The following is a 19,950-nucleotide window of genomic DNA, read 5'->3' on the forward strand; positions in this document are numbered from 1 at the left end:
TGCCGCTTTGTGCCGACATACAGCTGAGCTGGCACAATGTGGTGGCCATTTTTATTCTAATGAAGCGGGGGATATTTAAATCCCCGCTTCATTGACTATGTCAGTTTGTCTAATTTACATGCCTCTGTCGGCAGAGGCATGTAGTCTAGACATACCCTAAGTGATCCATCCCTTGTAATCCAGGGCCTGCTTCTGATACTCAGGGCATGTCTACACAGCAGGCTAAAAGTCGAATTAAGCTACGCAACTTCAGCTATGTCAATTGCGTAGCTGAAGTTGAAATAGCTTAATTCAGCTTTTGGCGCTGTCTACACAGCAGGAAGTCAAAGGAAGAACATTCTTCCTTTGACTTCCCTTATGCCTCATGAAATAAGGGTTACCATGAGTCGCAGTAAAAAGTCCTCCAGTTCAATATTATTTTGAAATAAAGGCTTGTAGTGTAAGATGCAGACTACAGTATGTTATTTCAGAATAATATCAGTTATTCTGAAATAATGCTGCTGTATCTATACTGCAGAGCTTTCTGGAAAAATGGCCGGAAAAGTCTGTCTGCTCAAGCCCATTTTATCAGCCTAGATTCTAAGCTCTGTGGGGTAGGGACTGGCTAACTATGAGATACATGTACAGTGCCTAGCATAAAGGAACATCTGGTCCTGATTAGGGTTTTGGGTGGTACTTCATTATAAATAATTAACAGTAGTAGTTAGTGTTCCCTGTAAGCAGAGCACTTGGGTGGATGCCCAGGAGAGATTCAAGTGCCACCAAGATGATAAGCAAGAGTGCCCACAGCATGTGTGTCTATTGGTGGTGCACATGCCTCAGTGCATATAAAATTTATTCTGCACATGGATGGAAAAAGTTAGAGGGAACATTGATTGTAATAATTAACAAGGCAAAAGTTACAGCACAAAAGAAGCATAAGAGAAATGGAGGATACAACATAGCATATTAGAGGTACAATGGCTCCCACTAATGTAGCTCACCCACTGCACTGAATTAATAACTCCTCCTCCACAAGAGGTATAGCGCTTAGCATGACGTAGTTAGGTTAATACAGTTTAAGCACAGTCACTTCCTTGCTTTCATCAACTTTTGCTGTCTTTCAGAAGTCATCCCCCAATGCCTCAACACTGACAGATAAATCAGTGCAAGTACTCCTGATGACACAAGGATTTTAGTGAGGATATGCAAAGCCATTCAATTACTGCAGTGGCTGTATGTCAACAAAACTTATGGCAACTTATTTTTGTAGTACAGATCGCCCTTATCCTTTTTATGTCTGTGTCCTGCTCTGTAAAACGACAGTTACAATACTTACTCACTGTTCTAAAATGCTTTGATATGTAGGGATGAAAAGTGGTAGACAAGAGCATGGTGGTATTAGTTTTATTATATTCATCATAAGTGTTAGTAGACTTATTTGTGCTGGTGAAAAGCTTTGTGAAAGAAAGAGACAGATTTAATACAACTGATTATTAGAAATTCTCTTTATTTTTGACCCAGCTCCTGAAAACAATCTGCTGTTTGAAGTAGCATATTATAGCATTTTTATCTGTAGATCTCAAAGTACTTTAAAAAAGGAGGTTAGTATTATCCCCAACTTATAGATGGGGAAGTTTTCAGTGGATATTGAATCCTATCATATGAACATTCTACTATATCATGAGGGACAAATAGTTAACAGTCTTTATGTAAAAATCTTAAGATCTGAATTCAAAAAAAATATTCTTATTCAGGAAGGGTGCCTACACATATTCTTAACTTAAAGAATGAGTGTAATTATGTTCCTGAACATGGATGAATGTAGCACATCCTTAAGTGACTACCTGAACTTTTTTGAATTGTGGTCTTAAAGAAGGGGAAAATATTCTTCTAAACTGAATATTCATTTACATTTTGAATGTCAGAGATTTTAATCTTCCTTGATTTCTTCTTCTGCATGCCTATTAAGCTTTCAAAGTCTTCTTTTATGTCATTACTTAGAATAAGTAAAAGTCCCTTTGCAAAAAACTTTTAACCCCCTCATTTTAAATGCCCAATCCTGCTTTCACTAAAGTCAACAGCACAACTTCCATTTACTTTCAAGAGAAGCAGGATCAGGATATAACTTGGAAAATGTTGTGTCAGTAATGAAAAGAGTCTTTTAACATATTAGGCTTGATTCACAACAACGGCCTTATTCCTGTTTTGGCTGGATGTAACTTGCCCAGATCAACATACAGCTGCAACCCATGTGACATCCTCAGGACCTTACAGATTATATTTGATGAGGTCCGCTGTGGAACTAAGTTGAGAACCACTGGTGTAACTGAACTGATTTCAGTATTGGCACAGGAAGTGGACTAAGACAGTGGTGACCCAGCCTTCTTAAATTGTATATTCAATTAATCCAACAGAGTACTGTACAAACATCTCAAAGCCTAGTTAGAGTGCAAATTTTCCTAATAAGCTGCTAAAGGAAAATTGTTATTTTTAAAAGAGAATAATAATTAATGAAGATCTTGTTTTTCTCTTCTGGAGCCTAACTGAAGTCATGGAGACCAATACTTTTAAATGACCACAGTCAACTTTTGTTTTCTTAACATCAGTTTAAAACCTGGTGTTGCATGTTGTGAAAACTGAAAATCAAAAAGTTCTGGCTCTGTATATCTGCTTTCCAAGGTTACATTGAAATTAATAGGTCTTGAGAAGATCTGTGCCTTCAAAAAGTATTTACATTTGTATATCTCTGAATTCTCCCCTTACTATATATGGGATGCAGTTTTTCATGAGTCTGGAGGCCTAAAACTTGGCAGCTGTGCAATTCTGTGGACTGCAGAATATTTTAAGTATTGACAGTTCTCTTAGATCTCTCCAAGAAGGAGAGAGTCTGATGAATGGAAGTGGCAAGTAGGGAACTCTATGCTTAACTCTTTTATGGATGTAGGAGGTCATGTGATCAAGTAAGACTGAAAATCCAGTTGTATTTTGTAAGAAATTGTAGTAGGATATGCTAAAAGAGAAGTGACATTATTTCATAGAATGTTGGAGAAGTCTTTTAGAAGGTAGAATACAACACCAAGTTATTGGGGTGGGGTTCCCTTGAGTTTGCTGTAATTGTTCTTTTCTATGTATGAAAACAACTCTTTGTTATTCTTGTAACCAATACATTCTAAGACCTCAAGAGTTATTAAGAGACTATATAGGAAAACTTGCCAACTGCAGGACAGTTTTGGTATACTGAACCAGCTGATTCATTCCACCAGTTTACACCAAAGTTTTCACATATAACAACTTTCTAAAACATTCTCTATTGAAGCTAAAACTATGCTCAGGACCTGATTCTGCAATCATTAATTGAGCAAAAGTATCACTGATTTCTCTGGAGATTTTGCTAGAGTAAGGAGCTCAAGTCTTGTCCCCATTCTTATGCCACTGCTAAGTTATTTTTGAAGAAAATCCCTCCAGTCCTTAGCTATTGAAGGAACACCCCTGTTTCCTGCCCTTATTTCCCCCCTTGCAAACACACATTTTCTCTTCATTAAAAAGATATGTAAGATTTCTTTTTGTATGAAGAATTCAAAAGCTGCTGATTTGTAGAACATCACATGTAATCACTGTGTGAGTATATAAAATATTTTTAGTATTTTAGTAAAGGCATGTTAGATACATGGTTATATTTTACTAATTCAAGTAATTAGATCTGACAGAAAGCAGGGCAACCTGGAAAAATTATACATTGTTACAACTAATAATTTATTTGACCATATTGATTGATATGTCACTGCCAATTTAAAAATAAAATCTCTGCGTAAACATTTTTATCTGCAATAGTTATAAGCAGCACCTAGCATAAACTAAATTAGAGGCTACATATTTCTGGTGGGTTTCTTCCTTAGTTTGTTTACATTGCTTGTTTGATGACACTGTGTAGAGAGTCTGTTTCTCTTTCCTCTCTTCATGGTTACCTAATTTCCTCTGTTTATATGGGTCTTTCACAAAGCAACAAGGTAGAGTAAAACATTTTAAAATAAGAAAATATAATTTAAAACCCAATACTTATTGCAGGGAGCCCTGGGAGTAAGTACTTGAAACTACTTAAACGTTTTTAAAAATAGATGTATAGAATTGAAGGTCAGAAAAACCATGACATCATCTAATCTGACCTCCTCTGTTTCACAGGCATTTAAATTTTCCTAGTTTCCCTTGAAGAATTTCTGTTTGGCTAAAGCATATTTTTCAGGAAGCCATCCAGACTTCATCTGAAGATATCAAGAGATGGAGAATCCAGTAACTTTCCCTGACAGTTTATTTTAGTGGTTAATGAGAGTGAATATTTAAAACTAAGACTTGGGCAAGTTAAGGTCCAATTCACCAAGGTAGTTAAGAATCCTGCTTTCTAACAGTTGTCCCACTGAAGACGGATCATGCTCTTGTTGCAATGAATGGGATGAGTCACATGCTTAAAGATAGGTACATACATAAATGTCTTGTGAATTCAAGCTAAAGAACTGACTTCAGTAGGAGCAGAATTGAGATCTTGGGCCCTGATCCAAACACTTATGTGCCTGCACCATGTCATTGTCAATTGGATTAATCAGATGCATATCAGACCCCTAGGCAGGATTTTCTGTGGAGGGGGGAAATGCTTTTTTTGGTAAATGTGGACCACAAGGGTGTGAATGCACCGCTTATGATCCCCCAAGTAAGCAAGGAAATCAGCCCCAGCCTTCTCCTGGCTGGTCAGAACATGGCAGAGGGAGGCTCAAGCACCACGCTGCTCCTGTCTTCCCCTGGCCAGCTGGAGCATGCTTCCTTGGGTGATCATGGGAGGGAGGGGTTGCACCCTTGGCACGCCCCCTGATTATGGGCCTGCATAATCCTTTCAAGACGGGGTTCATAGGTTAAAGTCAGAGTTGTTCAGGATAGCTTCAGGTGGTCTTGAATTAGAAGATGGGAAAGGGAAACCAACTTCTGGTAATTGGCAAGACTGGGTTTTGTCTCTAAACTACCTAGGATCTTTTTTCTTTGTTTAATGAAAAATAAATATTTTGCTTAGCAAAATCCACTTGACTGGTCTGTGAATCTTCAATGTACGAAATAAGGTATGATATTTTGTTTAAATTATGAGATTAAGTATGGCATTGGGGCCCACCAAAAAACAGAGAGAGTGATGACAGGTGAGTTTAAAATCCAAAGAGCTCCACAAAATACCGCTGCATAACTTGATTTTGTTCAACTCCTTCACTGTTGTTTTAAAAAAAAAAGTCAAATTAAATAAAAGACCCAACATTGCTACAAGGGTAAGGCTGCAGATTTCAACATCCTAAAGCCATAGAAAATAAATAAATTTTTAATGTAATATTAACTTTTCAAAAAAAAAAAAAACTTCACTTATGTCCACACTGCAATCGCGTTCTTTCGAAAAAAATTGAAAGAACAGAGGGGTTTTTCCAACATTGGTAAACCTCTTTCCACGAGGAAGAAGCCTTTTTGCAAAAGAGCTCTTTCGAAAAAAGGCATGCATGGATGGGGAAGAAGGAGTTCTTTTGAAAGAAGAGGAAAAAGCACAGGTGCCCTACAGGTGGCTACTCTATCCTTAGTAATCACAGCTTAAATACGAGATAGCGTACATTCAGTGTGGACACTATCTTTCGAAAAAGCATATCACTTTTTTGATGTGCTTTTGCTGTGTAGACACTCTTTTTCCAAAGAAGTTTTTTTGGAAGATCTCTTTCCGAAAAGCTTCTTCTGAAAGAAGCCTGCAGTCTAGACATAGCCTTACTGTTACAATGAAAAACACCTTTTCCTCTACGTGACTTGTGTAAATTTATACTGTCTGGCATTGCAGTTCTTATTCCAGCTAATCTGTTGATTTCAGTGGATATTTTCCCCCAATTAAAGACTGCTACTTGGTGATCTAAGTTTGCAATGTTAATATTGCTTTAATGTAGGAGTTGTGTTGCATTATATGAATTACAGTACATGCAAAAACAAAAGTGCGTGGCTTCAACTAGGGTTAGATCATAGTTTCACCCTGAATTTCTTCATACTCATCCATAAGCTATGGTGTTAGTGTCTGAGTTTGTGTGCTAGATGCTTTTAAATTTATATACTTAATTCTGGGCACTGGCACCATGGTGGTTGGTGTCTAGCAGCCAGAATCTCAAAAAGAGGGTTGCCCTTCAAGCACAGCTCTATTCTCAACTTGTCTTAAACTGGCCTCAAGGACTTGGAAGTAGCGGGGTGTGTAGATGCAGTTATTTCACCCCCACAGTAAGAACCCTTCCCAGCAGAGGCTGATTTCTGAGATCTTGGCCAGTGGGCGGTTCTCTTTAAGCCAGTGGTTGACCTAGCTGCTGTACCCTCCCAAGATGGGGCCTGTCACAACATCCCTTTCCCTCATATGATCATGGGCACCAAAGAGGGAAAGTCTCTAAAGTCTGCTTTACTCCAAACCTTGTCTAGTATTGGCACAGGCCACTGTAGCTTCATTTGTCTTCTACCTTGTATTTGTGTAGGTGATAACTACATATCTGCTGCCAAAACTGAACTTATTTTTTCTTCCCAAACTCTGTGCCTTTGCTTATCCATTATTGTGGATAGCACTATTTTCTCAGTCACTCAGCTTTGGGGTAATCTTTGATTTCTCTCTCCTTCTTACCCCTCATCAGGACTGTTATTAAGTCATGCTGCTTTTTACCCTTCAATATTTCAAAAATTCTGATGCTTTCTTTCTCTTTCAACAGCTGAGGCACTTCTCTACATGTTGGTAATCTTCCATCTTGCTTCTGAAACCTCCTTCCCTGTATCCTCTCTAATATGCACATTCATTTCCTACCAATTGGTTTCAAATACAGCTACTAAAATCAGACAGTGGCACTCCCTACCTCAAATAGCTCTATTTTTCACAATATTGTTTACTTTGTGGGTTCACCACTTTCAAGACCCTTCATAATTCTGCCTTGGTTTGGCACATCAGGTTTCATTCTTATATATATACTTATGAACCTTTTTGCTACCTGCCTTCAGATCTGCATCATTACTTTCTTCTATGTTGCTCCTTTGTATAAAATGACCACTCCATCCCAATGTGCTAGGTTGCCTTCCTCTCTTCATTCAAATCACTCCTACTGACATATTTTGTCTGTGGGTCCTATCAACAAATTTGAGGGACAAAGAAAGCAATAGTCTAATACAGCACAATGAGCAAGATGTGTATAACAAACCACATATCTTTAATATTTTAACCATCATTCCTAGTCCCACAACCCTACTGTTTATTGTGCTCAGTGATAGTCAGAACTAAAATTAGATCATAAGCTCCATGGTGAAGGGCATGTGTCTTATTTGTTCAGGAAAGTGGCTGTCATGCATTGGGCACTGTATAAATAAACACAATGGCTTTAAATGGTACTTTAATTACCCAATTACCTAGGATTATTTTTAAAGTAAATCAAACATTCCATTGTAAAGTTGCTTTTTCAAATTTTATTACATGAACATTTTGTAAATAATCCTCTCCTTATAGCAGTTTTTTTCCTTTTTCTTCTGTTGTTTCTGTCAGTCTTACTCCTTTGTCATCAACTGTTTGATGCTTTGTCTAATTTAGAATCCAATCCAGTTGTCCTGTTGACTTGAGTGGAACTATTTTGTGGGAATAATTTTAGTAGGATTGGGCATTAAGCTATAATTTCCTGCCACAGGGACCTTATTTTCTCATTTTTGTGTGAAGCATCATTTCCATTTATGGCACTCTATAGAAGTGTTAACGGAAAAAAATAAATCTCAAAACAGATTCCAGAACATATTTTAATAGTTCCAAATAACATCAAGAGATGTCTTAAAGATGACTTTTGATTATAGCTTTGAAACTCTGTTGGATAATTCAATTTATTATTAATATTATCATCCTTTTGGTCTGGCGCACAGCAATGTTGGGATTAGTTTACAACAGGCACAGAACAGCTTTCTTTCTAATCCCAAAGTTAAACAGCCACTATTGCTCATTGCAGGTTTTGAGAATAATTTAGTTTCACCAGTCTAGAAGGGGTGAAGATCCAAAAGCAGCACTCCAGTCAGCAAATATAATCTGTAAGCAAAGCATACATTTGTCTACTCATGCAGTGGTGGGTGCACACACAACTATTGTAGCAGGAAGTTCATATGGTCTCTAGCTCTCTGCAGGCACTGCCAGAACATCCTCCGTTATCTGACATACAGCCAGGCTGCTTTTAAAAGAACTCTAGCAGAAGCTTTTCTTGCTGAATAAGAAATGAGAGCTAGATTTTCCATTTTGATAAAGGACTAAGAAAAGTTGCTCATATTACCAGATTTATGAGACTTTCATAGTGGACTATGAAAATTAATTTCTTCTCTTATAATTCACCAAAATGTCCAGAAATCTCCTAGAATCTTTTAAAATGTTGCTAAGGTCACAGCTTCAGGGCAGTCATGGGAATTGTGGCATAGGTTTCCACAAGGCTGTGCACTGGTACAATACAATAGACCAGCTGCATCCACCATTGCAATACTTGCATTGGTGCCATCAACATGGGTTAAAATAACAATGGTTAATTCTTGAGTGTGGACAAGGCCTACAAGAATCTCCATTTTAAAACAGTGCAGCCAATGAAAACCTCATCAACAAAAACAATCTGAACTGTTTAGCTAAGGAAGGACTTGAAATACTCTGCCAAGTACATTTCACAGCTCTATCATAACAGATACTAAATTATTAGTTTATTGTTATTTCAGATAAAAAAACATGCTTTAGGTTTGTTCGCTAATAGGGCCAAGAGTGGGCATGTGAGGAAGGGGGTTGTTTTATTTTCATTTTCCAGTGAAAAATTAATAACAATGTTGCACTACTAAAAACATGTAAAATGGTAGGGGGATTGCAACTGGTTAAATACTTGGAATTCCAAACGGAAAGAAAACTTGTTGCATTTCAAAATCTGATGCAAATTCTTATAGGGCATAAATAAACAATAGATTTTTCAAAAAACAGAAACAAAACAAAACAAACCCCCAAAACAAAACAAAAAAAACCCTCCTGAAACTTTAAAATCAGATTTATCTCGAGCTGTGACATTTCATACCAACACTTTGCTCTTATACAGATGCTTTCATGCAAGGCTACCAAGGTTGGGGAAATGGCATTAAACATTGCAACACCCTTTTGAGCCAGCAAAGTACCATTATCCTTTTACATGGGGAGAAAGGTTTGAGGTATAGACTAGAGGTGAAGTGACTTGCTCAGGGCCACCTGGTGAGCTAGTGACAGAGTATAAAGAGCGCTCGGGCTCTCTCCCAGCCATGTGCTCCAGTTGCTGGGGTTTTTGTCTGCTCAAAGCGTGCGATTGCCAAGAGAGCCAAGAAATACAAAGAGCAAAACTGTTATTCCTTCCGAAAATGAAAAAAAACAAGCCGCCTGTAAAACAGACCGACTCGCTGATCAGCTCAGGGAAAAGGGCTGGATCCACCTTTTATTCACCGGGAGTGAAACACCGGGCCCCGATCCTGCCCCGCGAGGGGGGTGCGGCGCGGATCCCGGCTCCGCCCTGGTCGGTCGTACAACCCAGGAGCGGTGGCCTGAGTCTCCGCAGCGCCGCCTACCCCGGCCCGCCCCAGCGGGATCCCGGCCCGGGAGAGCGCAGCGCTGCCGCCCCACCCCGCCCTGGCTGCAGCGGGGCCGAACCTTGCGAGGCGCGCTCCCGCCGCAGCCGCCCGGGCGCGGGGAGGTGACTGGCGTGGGAGGGGAGCGCGCGCCGAGAGGCGGGGGCGCGCACGGGACGGTGTGTGTGTGTGAGGGAGACACCGGGGCAGCGGCTGCGCTCGGCTCCGGCAAGACGCTGCCGAGCAGGAGGCGCCGCCCCCCCCGCGCGTTATCACCGAGCAGCCGGGCGCGCCCGGGATAAAAACAATCCGAGCGCGCGGAGCGCCCCGGCCCCAGGAGACCCCGGCCCAGCGGCCCCGCACCGAGCGCCCCGGCGGCGGCGGAGGAGGATGTCGGGCGGCGGCGGCGGCGGCAGCCGGGAGGAGGAGCGGCGCAAGCTCGCCGATATCATCAACCACTGGAACGCGAACCGGCTGGACCTGTTCGAGATCAGCCCCCCCACCGAGGTGAGACCCCCCCCCCGCCACCTGCCCCTGCGCCGCCCCCCCCCGCCGCCGCCGCCGGGCCACCTGCCCCTGCGCGCCATCGGCCCCAGCGACCCCCCCCCCCGGCCACCTGACTCCAGCGAGGGCGGGCCCGGCCTCACGGCGCCCCCTCTGCTCCCACCACCTGCGCCCCCCCCCCAGTGCAGCCCGGCCCGGGCGCTGGGACGCTTTCTCCCTCCCCCGCGAGGTGAGACGCCGCGCCCGGCACAGGCCGCGCCCGCCCCGCCCCCCGCAGCCACCGGGTCAGCCTGGCGCGCCCCTCCCCGAAACTCTCCCTCAGGCCGGGGGAGGGGGAAGGGGGAAACCGGGCCAGGTTCTCCCCCTCCCGCCCCCCTCACCCCGCCGGGGCGCTGTTGTCAGTGCGCGCTCGGGCAGCAGGGGAGCGGGAAGTTAAGACACCCCTTCCCCCCCCCCCCCCCCCCGTCCGAAGGTGACTGTTCCCCGGCCGAGGTGGGGCTGCTGCCCGGGGACAAGGTGGGAGCAGCTTTCGCTCTTGCAGTGCCCCAGGGTCACGGGTGAGAGCAGGTTTGCAACCGAGAGGAAAGAGGAGAGATCACAAGTCTCCTCTCAGCCCGGCCAAGTGGGGACAGGGAGGGACCCTCTGGGCTGTGGAGGGGCTGGAAAGAGGAGCACCGATTTGGGGGGCTGTGCGTTGTAACGCTGCAGCAGAGAGCGGCGACCGGTGAGAGAGGGAGAGTCTGGGAGTGTTTAAAAGGTTTCACTTTGTGCGGAAAATGCCCCCTTTAAAACGCAGCTGCTCTTACTTCCCAGCTCAGGGTGAAATCTCCTGGGTAACTTTCCAAGGGCGTAACGACGGAGCCTTTTTGGCTTAATGTGTCTGAAAACTTTGAGGTTGCCAATGTTCAGTTTAAAGTAAATATCGGGCAGATTCCTAGTCCTGAGAGTTCACATGTTGTACCGGAAAAACACAGTGGGTGATTTCTTTCTAATGAAATGGGCGGGTGTTTAATGACTGGAATGAAGCTGGGATTGTTTTTTTTTTTTTTTTAAATAACAAGCCACACCCCACTGCTACCTCTTGTCATACTCACTCCAGCTGGTCAGTGTTGTGTGTCTGCTTTGAAAGGGTGTGGGGGAGGGCTTGGGTAGGTAGGTTATAGTCCTATTTGTCTATGACATCAGGGTCCCTGCTTATAGGGTGGAAACTGATCATGTGCATGTTCCCAGGGAAAAGGAAATTAATACTTGCTTTTGACCTGGACCTATTTACGGTTGTTTATTAACAAAGGTCCCAGAAGAATTCTGTAGTAGCCTTCTTTTAAATTGCAATCCCAGTTTGAGTCCCAGGTACAGATTAACATAGATGCAGGAAAACCATAAAAAAGCTAAAAGCAATATAATTATTAAAGCTTGAAAAATATGTAATTGTGTGTGGTCTGTTCTATGCACTGTTGCAAACTGTTTATGCCATTAATATTACCAATATAAGGATCCTGGGTATTTTGTGGTATATTGCTACATTTTTTTTCATTAGGTATTACAAAAAACACTGATATCCTGTAAGCACTTGCTTAAAGTAGGAGCTACTGCTAATGCAGTTTCCATAGCTTGTCCTGGGACCGAAGTACTCTCAGTGACAGCCTGTTATTCCTGGGGGAGTTCTGGACCATTGTGCATAGCAGAATTAATGTTCTTTATGTAATTTCATTTTTTTCCCCCCACACAGTTGGTGCTGTGGAGCTGCTGGTTGTCACTAAGTGCAGGTTGACCAGGCATAGGCTGGGTTCCCCAGGTTGCAGCGTGATTGCATGGAAGGCCCAGATGGGCTGCAGTTCCTGAGTTTGTTGGCCCCACTTTGTCACATGGTGTGTCTGAGCCTCTTCCCTGCATGGCAGCTGTTGGAGCTGGCAAGCTGTGCCCTGAAGAGAGAGGCAGGGGCAACTGCTGGGGGCTTCAGCAAAGGGCTGCTGCTTTCTGGGAGGGAAGACTGAGGCAGGGAAGGGTCCTGTTGGGGGCATGACTTGGGTTGTTCCATAGTCAGCTGAACCTTTTACATTGTGGCACCACCCACCCGGTGGTATGGGGTCTCTCTAACTTGTGGGACAGTATTACGGTTATGTGGAGTGGAGCCTGCATCAGGGCTGTGGAGGAAGAAGGATTAGTGTCTGGGGTAGGAGTGACCCCATACAGTCCCTGCATACACTCCCTCTCCTCCCCCTCCCCCCCCCCAAAAAAAAATGTCCCCAGAAGGGTCCATTATTTGGGAAATTGAAATATGGGAACTCTTTCAGGGGCAGAATGAAAAAATGAGAATCGATTAAAAGACTTGAGGCAGGTTTTCCCCCAAGGTGTGCTTAGTTGGCACATGTGAGACACCAGATTAAGGTGCCCGACAAAAGCATAACAGGAACTGGGTTGCCATAGGGGTTTCCTTTGCTCTCTACTCCTGGGGGAATCTTTTTTTTTTGTTCTATGTATTGTTACATACATACTTGCTGACAGATATTTTGAAATAAATTATTAAAATAATTGAAACTGGTGAGATTATATCGTTACTTTAATAAACAAGACAAACAGAGCTTTTAGGCACAGTGTTTTTGTTTTCACTTGGTGTAGAATTCTCTCAGGAGTTACTTATAGGTTGACACAAAATACTACCAGTAGCTGAATTTTTACCTATTCTCTATTAATTCTCTCCTTAGTGTTTCCAGTCTTATCCCCCTTTCTTTCCATTTATGGCAAATTGTTTCTGCTGTGTAACTGTGCTAGAGACAGCCAGCTTGAAAAAATCATTACTTTAAGTTGGCTTTGCATGTTTACCATGGAGATTTACTGGTCCTTGTACTTTTGCTACTTGCTTGCCCTTTAGCATGGTTGTAGTGAGAAATTATATTTTACTTGGAGTCATAGATTGGCAGTTTAGGCCCAAGCTTCTGCAGATGCACATACTTAATTTTATTACTGTGAGTTGTCCTGTTGATTTGATTGTGAATTGTAGTGCTGTTTTACAGACATGTAGGCTGGGATTTTTAAATGAGCCAAAAGATTGATCCATACAGTAACTTGTACTGAAATAATCAGTTTTAATTCATACCGAATGTTATGTTGCAAGTCTATGTGGATACTCTTATTTTGGAATGTATGCTATTTCAGTGTGTGTTTGTGTGGATCAGTCCTCAGGGGGTTAGGTGTGCACATTCCATTGACATTTTTTACTCCCTTTGGGCTTCTTTGAAAACTCTAGTTTTATTTTTACAAGTAATCGACAGGGTGAGCTACTAGGTAGGATATAGAATTTGAGTTCTATTTCCATTTCTCCCTGGCTTGCCGTTTGATTTGAGCAAATTTCATAATTTTTGTTGGCTTCTATTTCCCATACATTCTGTATGTTTTTTCAAGTATCATTTTGCTAAAGAGCTTAAGTTCTATAGATGAAAGTTGCAAAGTATTTTACATGGTAAAAGTTCAAGATTTTTCGCTAAGTAAAGTGGATAGTGCACTTCTAGAGGTTCATATTTTGTTACACTGTGAACAAACCTCTTTAAATTAGGGATGTGAATGTGTACCCGTGTACATGGTTAACTGATAAGCCTGGGCTCATCCCACAGAGGCAGCAGTTGGAAGGATTGGCTGGAGGGAGCCAGTACTTGTGGGCAGCCAGTTTAAAAGCCAGCTCCTGCTGAGCCAGCCCTCCCCCTGCACGCTGCTGCCTTTTGTATTAGGTGGTACCCAGTCCACATGGGGAGCTGTCTCCCACGGAGCTGCCTGTTCCCCTCCTGCTGTCTCCCACCAAGGCAGCATTTCGGGGGAGCAAGCGGAAGTGGGTGCTTGGAGAGAGCTGGTTTTCATCTGGGGGAAGGGGAGAGCAGGCAGGACCTGGTGCTTGCGGGGAGCCGGCGCCCTGTGAGCACTGGCTCCTACCTGTCCCCTGCATGTAAATGTGTGATCGCTGAAATTTTCAATGATTACACATTTGCAAAAATAAATGTATTTTATCATTGCCACTTTAAATACAAATATTTTCATAGAAGCAATGTGTGGACTTACTGAAAGTAATTCAACATTTATACCTAATATTGCAGGCATTTAACTTTTTTTTTTTAAGATTAGTGTGTTTCAGAAATCCTTTAAAAGTCCATGTTACTTATTACTGCCCCAGATCCACAGTATATGACTCTTACAGACATCAAGATGAGGTTCCTGGCCTAAGAAATGTAATGAATATAAAATACTGTATGTTACGACTTAAGTCAATATCGGAGTAACTAACAAACAGAAATCTTATGTTGTCAAGATTGATGAAAATAGTAGAATGCTGTCATTTCATATTTTTAAGAATTTGCTTTGCTGTGGTTTATGCAATACTGAGAGATTTGTTTGAGTTTTGGTTAAATTGGAACAAATTGTTTTGAAAGATCTATTTAAGTATTCAACATTTAAAAAAATGCTAGCTCATCTAAGGCACAGTAAGTTAGTGGTAACTTGAGTAATATGTGTTGATTTCTTCAAATGTCATAAGCAAAAAAAGTCCAAACCAAAACAACTCCCTTCCAAAAAGAAAATGGAATTAACATTCTTGTACTCTTAAAGTTTCCCTAATTTGTTAGTCTGTTGCTGGATTTGTTTTATCTATTTAGAATTTGAGCTTTTTGCAACATCGTGTATTTGGATATCATACAACACCGGTACTGTGAACTTAATTTGTGAAGCACTGCGCAGATATAAAATTGGTATCCTCATCTATAAAAAATGATCCGCGGATGCGGATACCCACTCGACCCCCATTTAAACAGTTAACTGGTTAAACGTGAATATACATCCCGAATCCATATCTGGAGAGAGAAAGTGAATAGCTGCAGATTTGCAGGGTTCTATTGATTTGGTGGTTTGGTTACTACCATAAACTAGATAAAAATATTATTCAGTAGCAAATATTTTTTAAATTGTTCATAGATTAAGTAGGGTGCCACTACTTAAATTCTGTTCAACTTACAAATTTTTCACTTAATTTTTTGCCATGAAAATAATCTACTTTGTTTAAAACAGGCTGTTAATTTTTTTTGAAGGGAAATACACTCAGTGGATGAGAGAGAATTAAAATGACTTCAGGGTCTAGTGGTTAGGGCACGTATTTGGGTGGTGGGATTTGCAAGTTCAAATCTTCCTGCTTATTATTTATACACAGAGGAACTGCTTGACCAGGAAAAAGTGAGATCTTCCTAGTATCCCAAAGCCCAGTGGCTGGGGCACTTGGAGACCCTAGTTCAGATTCCTCCTTCTCATCAGATAGAGGGGGGAACTGAACTGGGTGAGTGACCTAACCAGGGGCGGCCCTAGACTAGCTGCCTGTACCTGGCGCCCTGGGCTAACCATGCAATCGACGCCCCCACCTCCAAACCCCTCAATGATATTGCGCCACCATTTAGCGCCCCATTTAACTTGGTGCCCTAGGCGACCGCCTAGTTCGCCTATATGGATGGGCCGCCCCTGGCCCTAACCACTGCGCTAAAGGTTGTAAGATAGGCATCACCACCACCTTCTTGTCAGAGTCTGCCTCTAGCTATTTAATCAATCTAACCAGGGTCAAAAGAAATGTTTCATTCAACAAAATTGAAAATTTTCTTAACTTTTTTGATTCAATGACACTCTTTAAATTTTCAGTTTTTGTTCAGCTTGACCTGAAACTTTTTTTTTGGGGGGGGGGGGGGAGAAAGGGGGAGACTGCTGGCAAACTGAAAAATTAGGTGTCTGACTGTAATAGTACACCTCATTTTTATTTTTTTTTGTAAAGCACATTGGAATATATCTGTGAAAAGCTGTGTCTGTAAAAACTAGAAATTAGTATTAATTCTCTTGATGACAGTATAGCTTTAACTTTACTGTGCATCTTACACTCAAATCAAAGTGAAAAGAAAGAATGATTGTGGTTTTCATAATATTGACAATTCATTTTTCTTAGCTTTGTAGGATGTTACATATTGAGTTAGATTTATTTTTTGAGAACTTTAGTGCAGTTTTAAACTTGCACAACAGTTACTGACTAGGATGGGGGTGTGAACCGAATTTATTTTATTTAGAAATTCTAGAAAAATTATTATAATTAATATTTTCATTTAACATGTACTGTACTTGTCGTGTATATCTAAGTTTATGGATAGCTTTTGTAAATCTTGTATTTTGTTTAATGTTAAATCTAGCTTTTGAAGTTCATTAGATGGTTTCATATCAGTTACTGTCTTCTAGATAATTTTTTTCAGAAATTTACTTTTTGTAGATTTTGTCTGCAGATATCAAATCTGCTTTTTGTAGATTGAAAGGCAGCATATGTTAGGCTATCTCTGAATACACGTTTGACCTCCCTGGTCCAGCACCCTCAGGAGCAGAGTGATCCCGGATGAGGGATTTTGCCAGACCAGGGAAGATCAATTTATGGACCCCCTGCCACCAGCTCCCTGGGGCCTGGCCATTGGCTTCCCAGCCGGCTCCCCACCTCCTGCAGACTTTGCTGCTCTGTTGCCCTGCTGGGCAGCCAACACTGCTGTTGCTCTTCTGTGCTGTCCGATGCTGGGCTGGGTCTCCAGGCAGCTGCACACACCATGCGCTGGGGCTTTTGGGCCCACATACTGGGTGGTCTTGAGCAGATGCATGCGCTTCACCAGGGTTCCCTGGGCAGCCCCGCACCAGGTCTCCCAACTCCGCAGGGCAGCCCTGCTGCCATGTGCTGGGTGGCTCCATCATAAGCTACCTGTGGGCAGCCTACTGTCCTGCCAGCCCCACAGGGATCCTTGCTGCTGGCCCTCCACTGGGACACTCTGGCCCGGCAACATCCATGCCCGATTATGGGTGTTGCAGGGCCAGAGAATCCCAGTTAAGAGAGTTTCAACCTGTAGTTCCAATCTCAGCATTGAGGGGTTTTGTTGTTGACTTTTTTTGGGGGGGGGGGGAGGAGGGGCGGTCAGAGACCATGTAAGTGTAAATAACTTGGTAGAAAGTACACCTCTGATTTACATAATTGGCTTTTATATGTGTTCAGGAGAAATGGTGAGCTGTTGATTGGACAGCTTGGGGAAAGGGGGTGAGATGTAATTTTTTTACCTTTAGGTGATAGATTCTGATCTGATCCTGGGTTACTGATAGAGGTTAAAATCATCATCATTTGAGTTTGTGACATGAGTTCATAGGCCTTTTGAACACTTCTTGATTTTTCAAATACTTATTTCCCAATGTATAGAACTTCATTAATGGCAGCCCTGGATGAAAACTGAAGTGTAGGTTTGAATTGTGCATTTCTACCACTGTCATCCAACCCTGTGCAGAACAAGGTTAGACAACATTGCCTTAAAAACACTGGTAACCTTGTTTGTGCTTGGTGTCCACTACAGCTTCCGTGTGTTCTACTGCTTGACGAGCTTCACCAGTTAGAAATTATGGATCTGAAAAGGCTTAAGACTGTTTACTTTTTAAGATTGTTTTCAGAGATTACCAAAATCAGAATGAATTTTTTTCAGGGAATCCCCTGAAGATTGGGCTTGAAGAAAAGTATGCAGGAACATTTTTTAGTGAATAGAAGACTTTATAATGATTTCAATGTGACTCATTTTACCATTTTACAAAAGATAAAAGTAGGGATACCTTTTAAATTTGTTTGACATTTTATAAGAGTCAAATTTAAATTTGAACTATGGAATTACTCATGTGGCTCACCATTGATTCACAGTTCAGCATGGAAGCTAGGTTGAACAGCTAATGTACGGAAAAGTAGGTGATGAATGTATGCTTGATTAAAGGTTGTTTTACTTATACCAGCTTCTCATTAACTGAGTAAAGTCAATGTGCAGTCTTTGGAAACTGAGCATTATTGTGAGCTGTCTTAAGAACCAAAATAAGTGTAAATTCTTGGCTGCTATAGCATACCAAAGGCAACATAGCTGTGGCCCATAGTGCATCTTCTTACATGGAAAATCCTATGTTTCCCTCTGAATATTTCTTATACAAGTTACTACTTGAGCTAATGGCTAATTAATTCTGTAAGGTTCCTACAGATACTTTTTTGAAGCATTCCCTTATGATGGGTGAATTTGTTATTGACTTAAATGCTAAATGTTACTTTTCTCTTGAGAAAAATGAATCCTTTTGAACTATTGGGGCATTGTTGGTACAAATGTGCTTTTCTTGACAATAAAACATGAGACTTCTTGATGCATTCTAGTTAAAGCAGGTTTAACAAAATAAAGAAAATGGAAATGCTTTTAAATTCATGTAGAATGATGCTCCTGTAATGCAAAAATACCAGAATAAGAATTATATGTTCCTCTTCATCATAAAGAAATGTGCCTATCCAGATCACTTATGAAGATCGTCTGAAATTTAAAAATAATTTTAAGAATTGGGCCGATTGGGCATATTTAATTTTGCCTTGTTTTCATTTCAGTAGTGTAGATAGTGATTATATGGCTGCGAATGAAAACATGCTTGCTTTTAAAGTTGATTGTCAGAATGCTTTTTTTTATTTGAACAGATGCTTTATTAACTAAGGGAAGTAAAGTGACTCATAAAATCCGGAGAGGTGTGTGAGAAATAAATTCTAGTTTGGCAAGTGTGTTGTATTGCTGAAGGTGGAGTAGGAAGCCACAGGATGAAGTAATAATTGAATGATATGCCAGGTTGTCAGTGAAGCTAGATTTCAAATATACTGTATTAGAAGGAAGTTCTGTGTTTTTCAAAACTTTTAGTATTTTAAACTTCAGTGGACATCTCAAGAATTTGGAGCAAAATATATTTGTCCCTAATACATGGCAGAGTTTTTATGCATAATACAGCAAAGTAAAATTAATTTTAGGGAGCTAAAATTAGGAAAAGTATGATATTTTATTAGTTTGTAAATGATTTAGTAGAGTCTTGACTTCTACCTTTGAAATTGTTGCCCTCTTGCTGATATGGTCATGCACTTTTTCCTCATAAGTTTTGCATTACAAAAGGTTTAAAGATATTGTTAATAGTCAATTATAATGGAAAATTTAAGTTTAAAAAATGCAAATACTCCAAAGTTAAGAAATGCATATTTAAAGCTTAGTGTTCAACCTTAACTCTACTCCTATACGTAATTTGTCTTTTAAAAGAATCTTGTGGTAGTGCTACAATCAGTTTTCTTGTCCATGTCACCCAACCTTTCCCTTGTTGTCCCTTGTGAATCACTCTGGTGGCTCTTTCTGCTCTATTGCATTAAATTTAAGGGTCTTGTCCTACTGGAAGCCCCACACAATACTTGCATTACCATTACAGTAAAATCTCAGAATTATGAACTGACTGATCAACCACATGCCTCATTTTAAACCAGAACTGTGCTATCAGGCAGTAGGTGGAGACCCCAGAAAAGGGGCGCAGGGAGGAGGGCGGGAATATAGTACTGTATTCAATAATTACTTTAAAAAAAAGAGAGCTTTTAAAAAAGACTTAAACAAAGTAGGAAACTTTTTATTCCTGTTTCATTTAACTTAAGATGGCTGAAAACAATTTTTTCTGCATAATACAGTTTGTAAGCTGTATTTAAGACCCATAGTCTCCTATAGACAACCACCTAACCTTAAGATGATTCTTACCAACCACCACAGGACATACCACACTAATACCAACCCTGGTACCTTCCCTTGCAACAAACCCCGTTGCCAGCTTTGTCCACATATTCATTCTGCTGATACCATTATTGGACCTAACCAAGTGAGTTATAAGATCAAGAACACACATTCCTGCGCATCCAGAAATATAATCTATGCTATCATGTGCCGAAAGTGTCCGTCTGCTATGTACATTGGACAAACATCTCAGACACTTCGCCAAAGGATTAAT

At 41.2% G+C, this 19,950-nt stretch overlaps 1 protein-coding gene across 17 annotated transcripts in view; it reads left to right on the top strand.

The window, feature by feature from the left end:
• Nucleotides 1-9,642: 9,642 nt before the first annotated feature.
• The window catches only part of AFDN (afadin, adherens junction formation factor), a 210,140-nt gene continuing 199,832 nt past the window's right edge, over nt 9,643-19,950 (top strand). For 8 of the 17 annotated variants that reach the window (XR_012902768.1, XM_075924649.1, XM_075924650.1 and 5 more), the window contains exon 1: nt 9,646-10,104. Coding sequence is in view for 16 of the 17 variants with exons in the window: in XM_075924649.1 (XP_075780764.1) it covers nt 9,988-10,104 (117 nt within the window). In the remaining variant the exon portion in view is untranslated. Of the gene's footprint in view, nt 10,105-19,950 lie in introns of all 17 variants that reach the window. The other 9 variants (XM_075924645.1, XM_075924648.1, XM_075924653.1 and 6 more) reach the window with 4 other exon arrangements.

The sequence above is a fragment of the Pelodiscus sinensis genome, chromosome 3 (assembly GCF_049634645.1).
Source record: "Pelodiscus sinensis isolate JC-2024 chromosome 3, ASM4963464v1, whole genome shotgun sequence".
Taxonomy (NCBI): Eukaryota; Metazoa; Chordata; order Testudines; family Trionychidae; genus Pelodiscus; species Pelodiscus sinensis.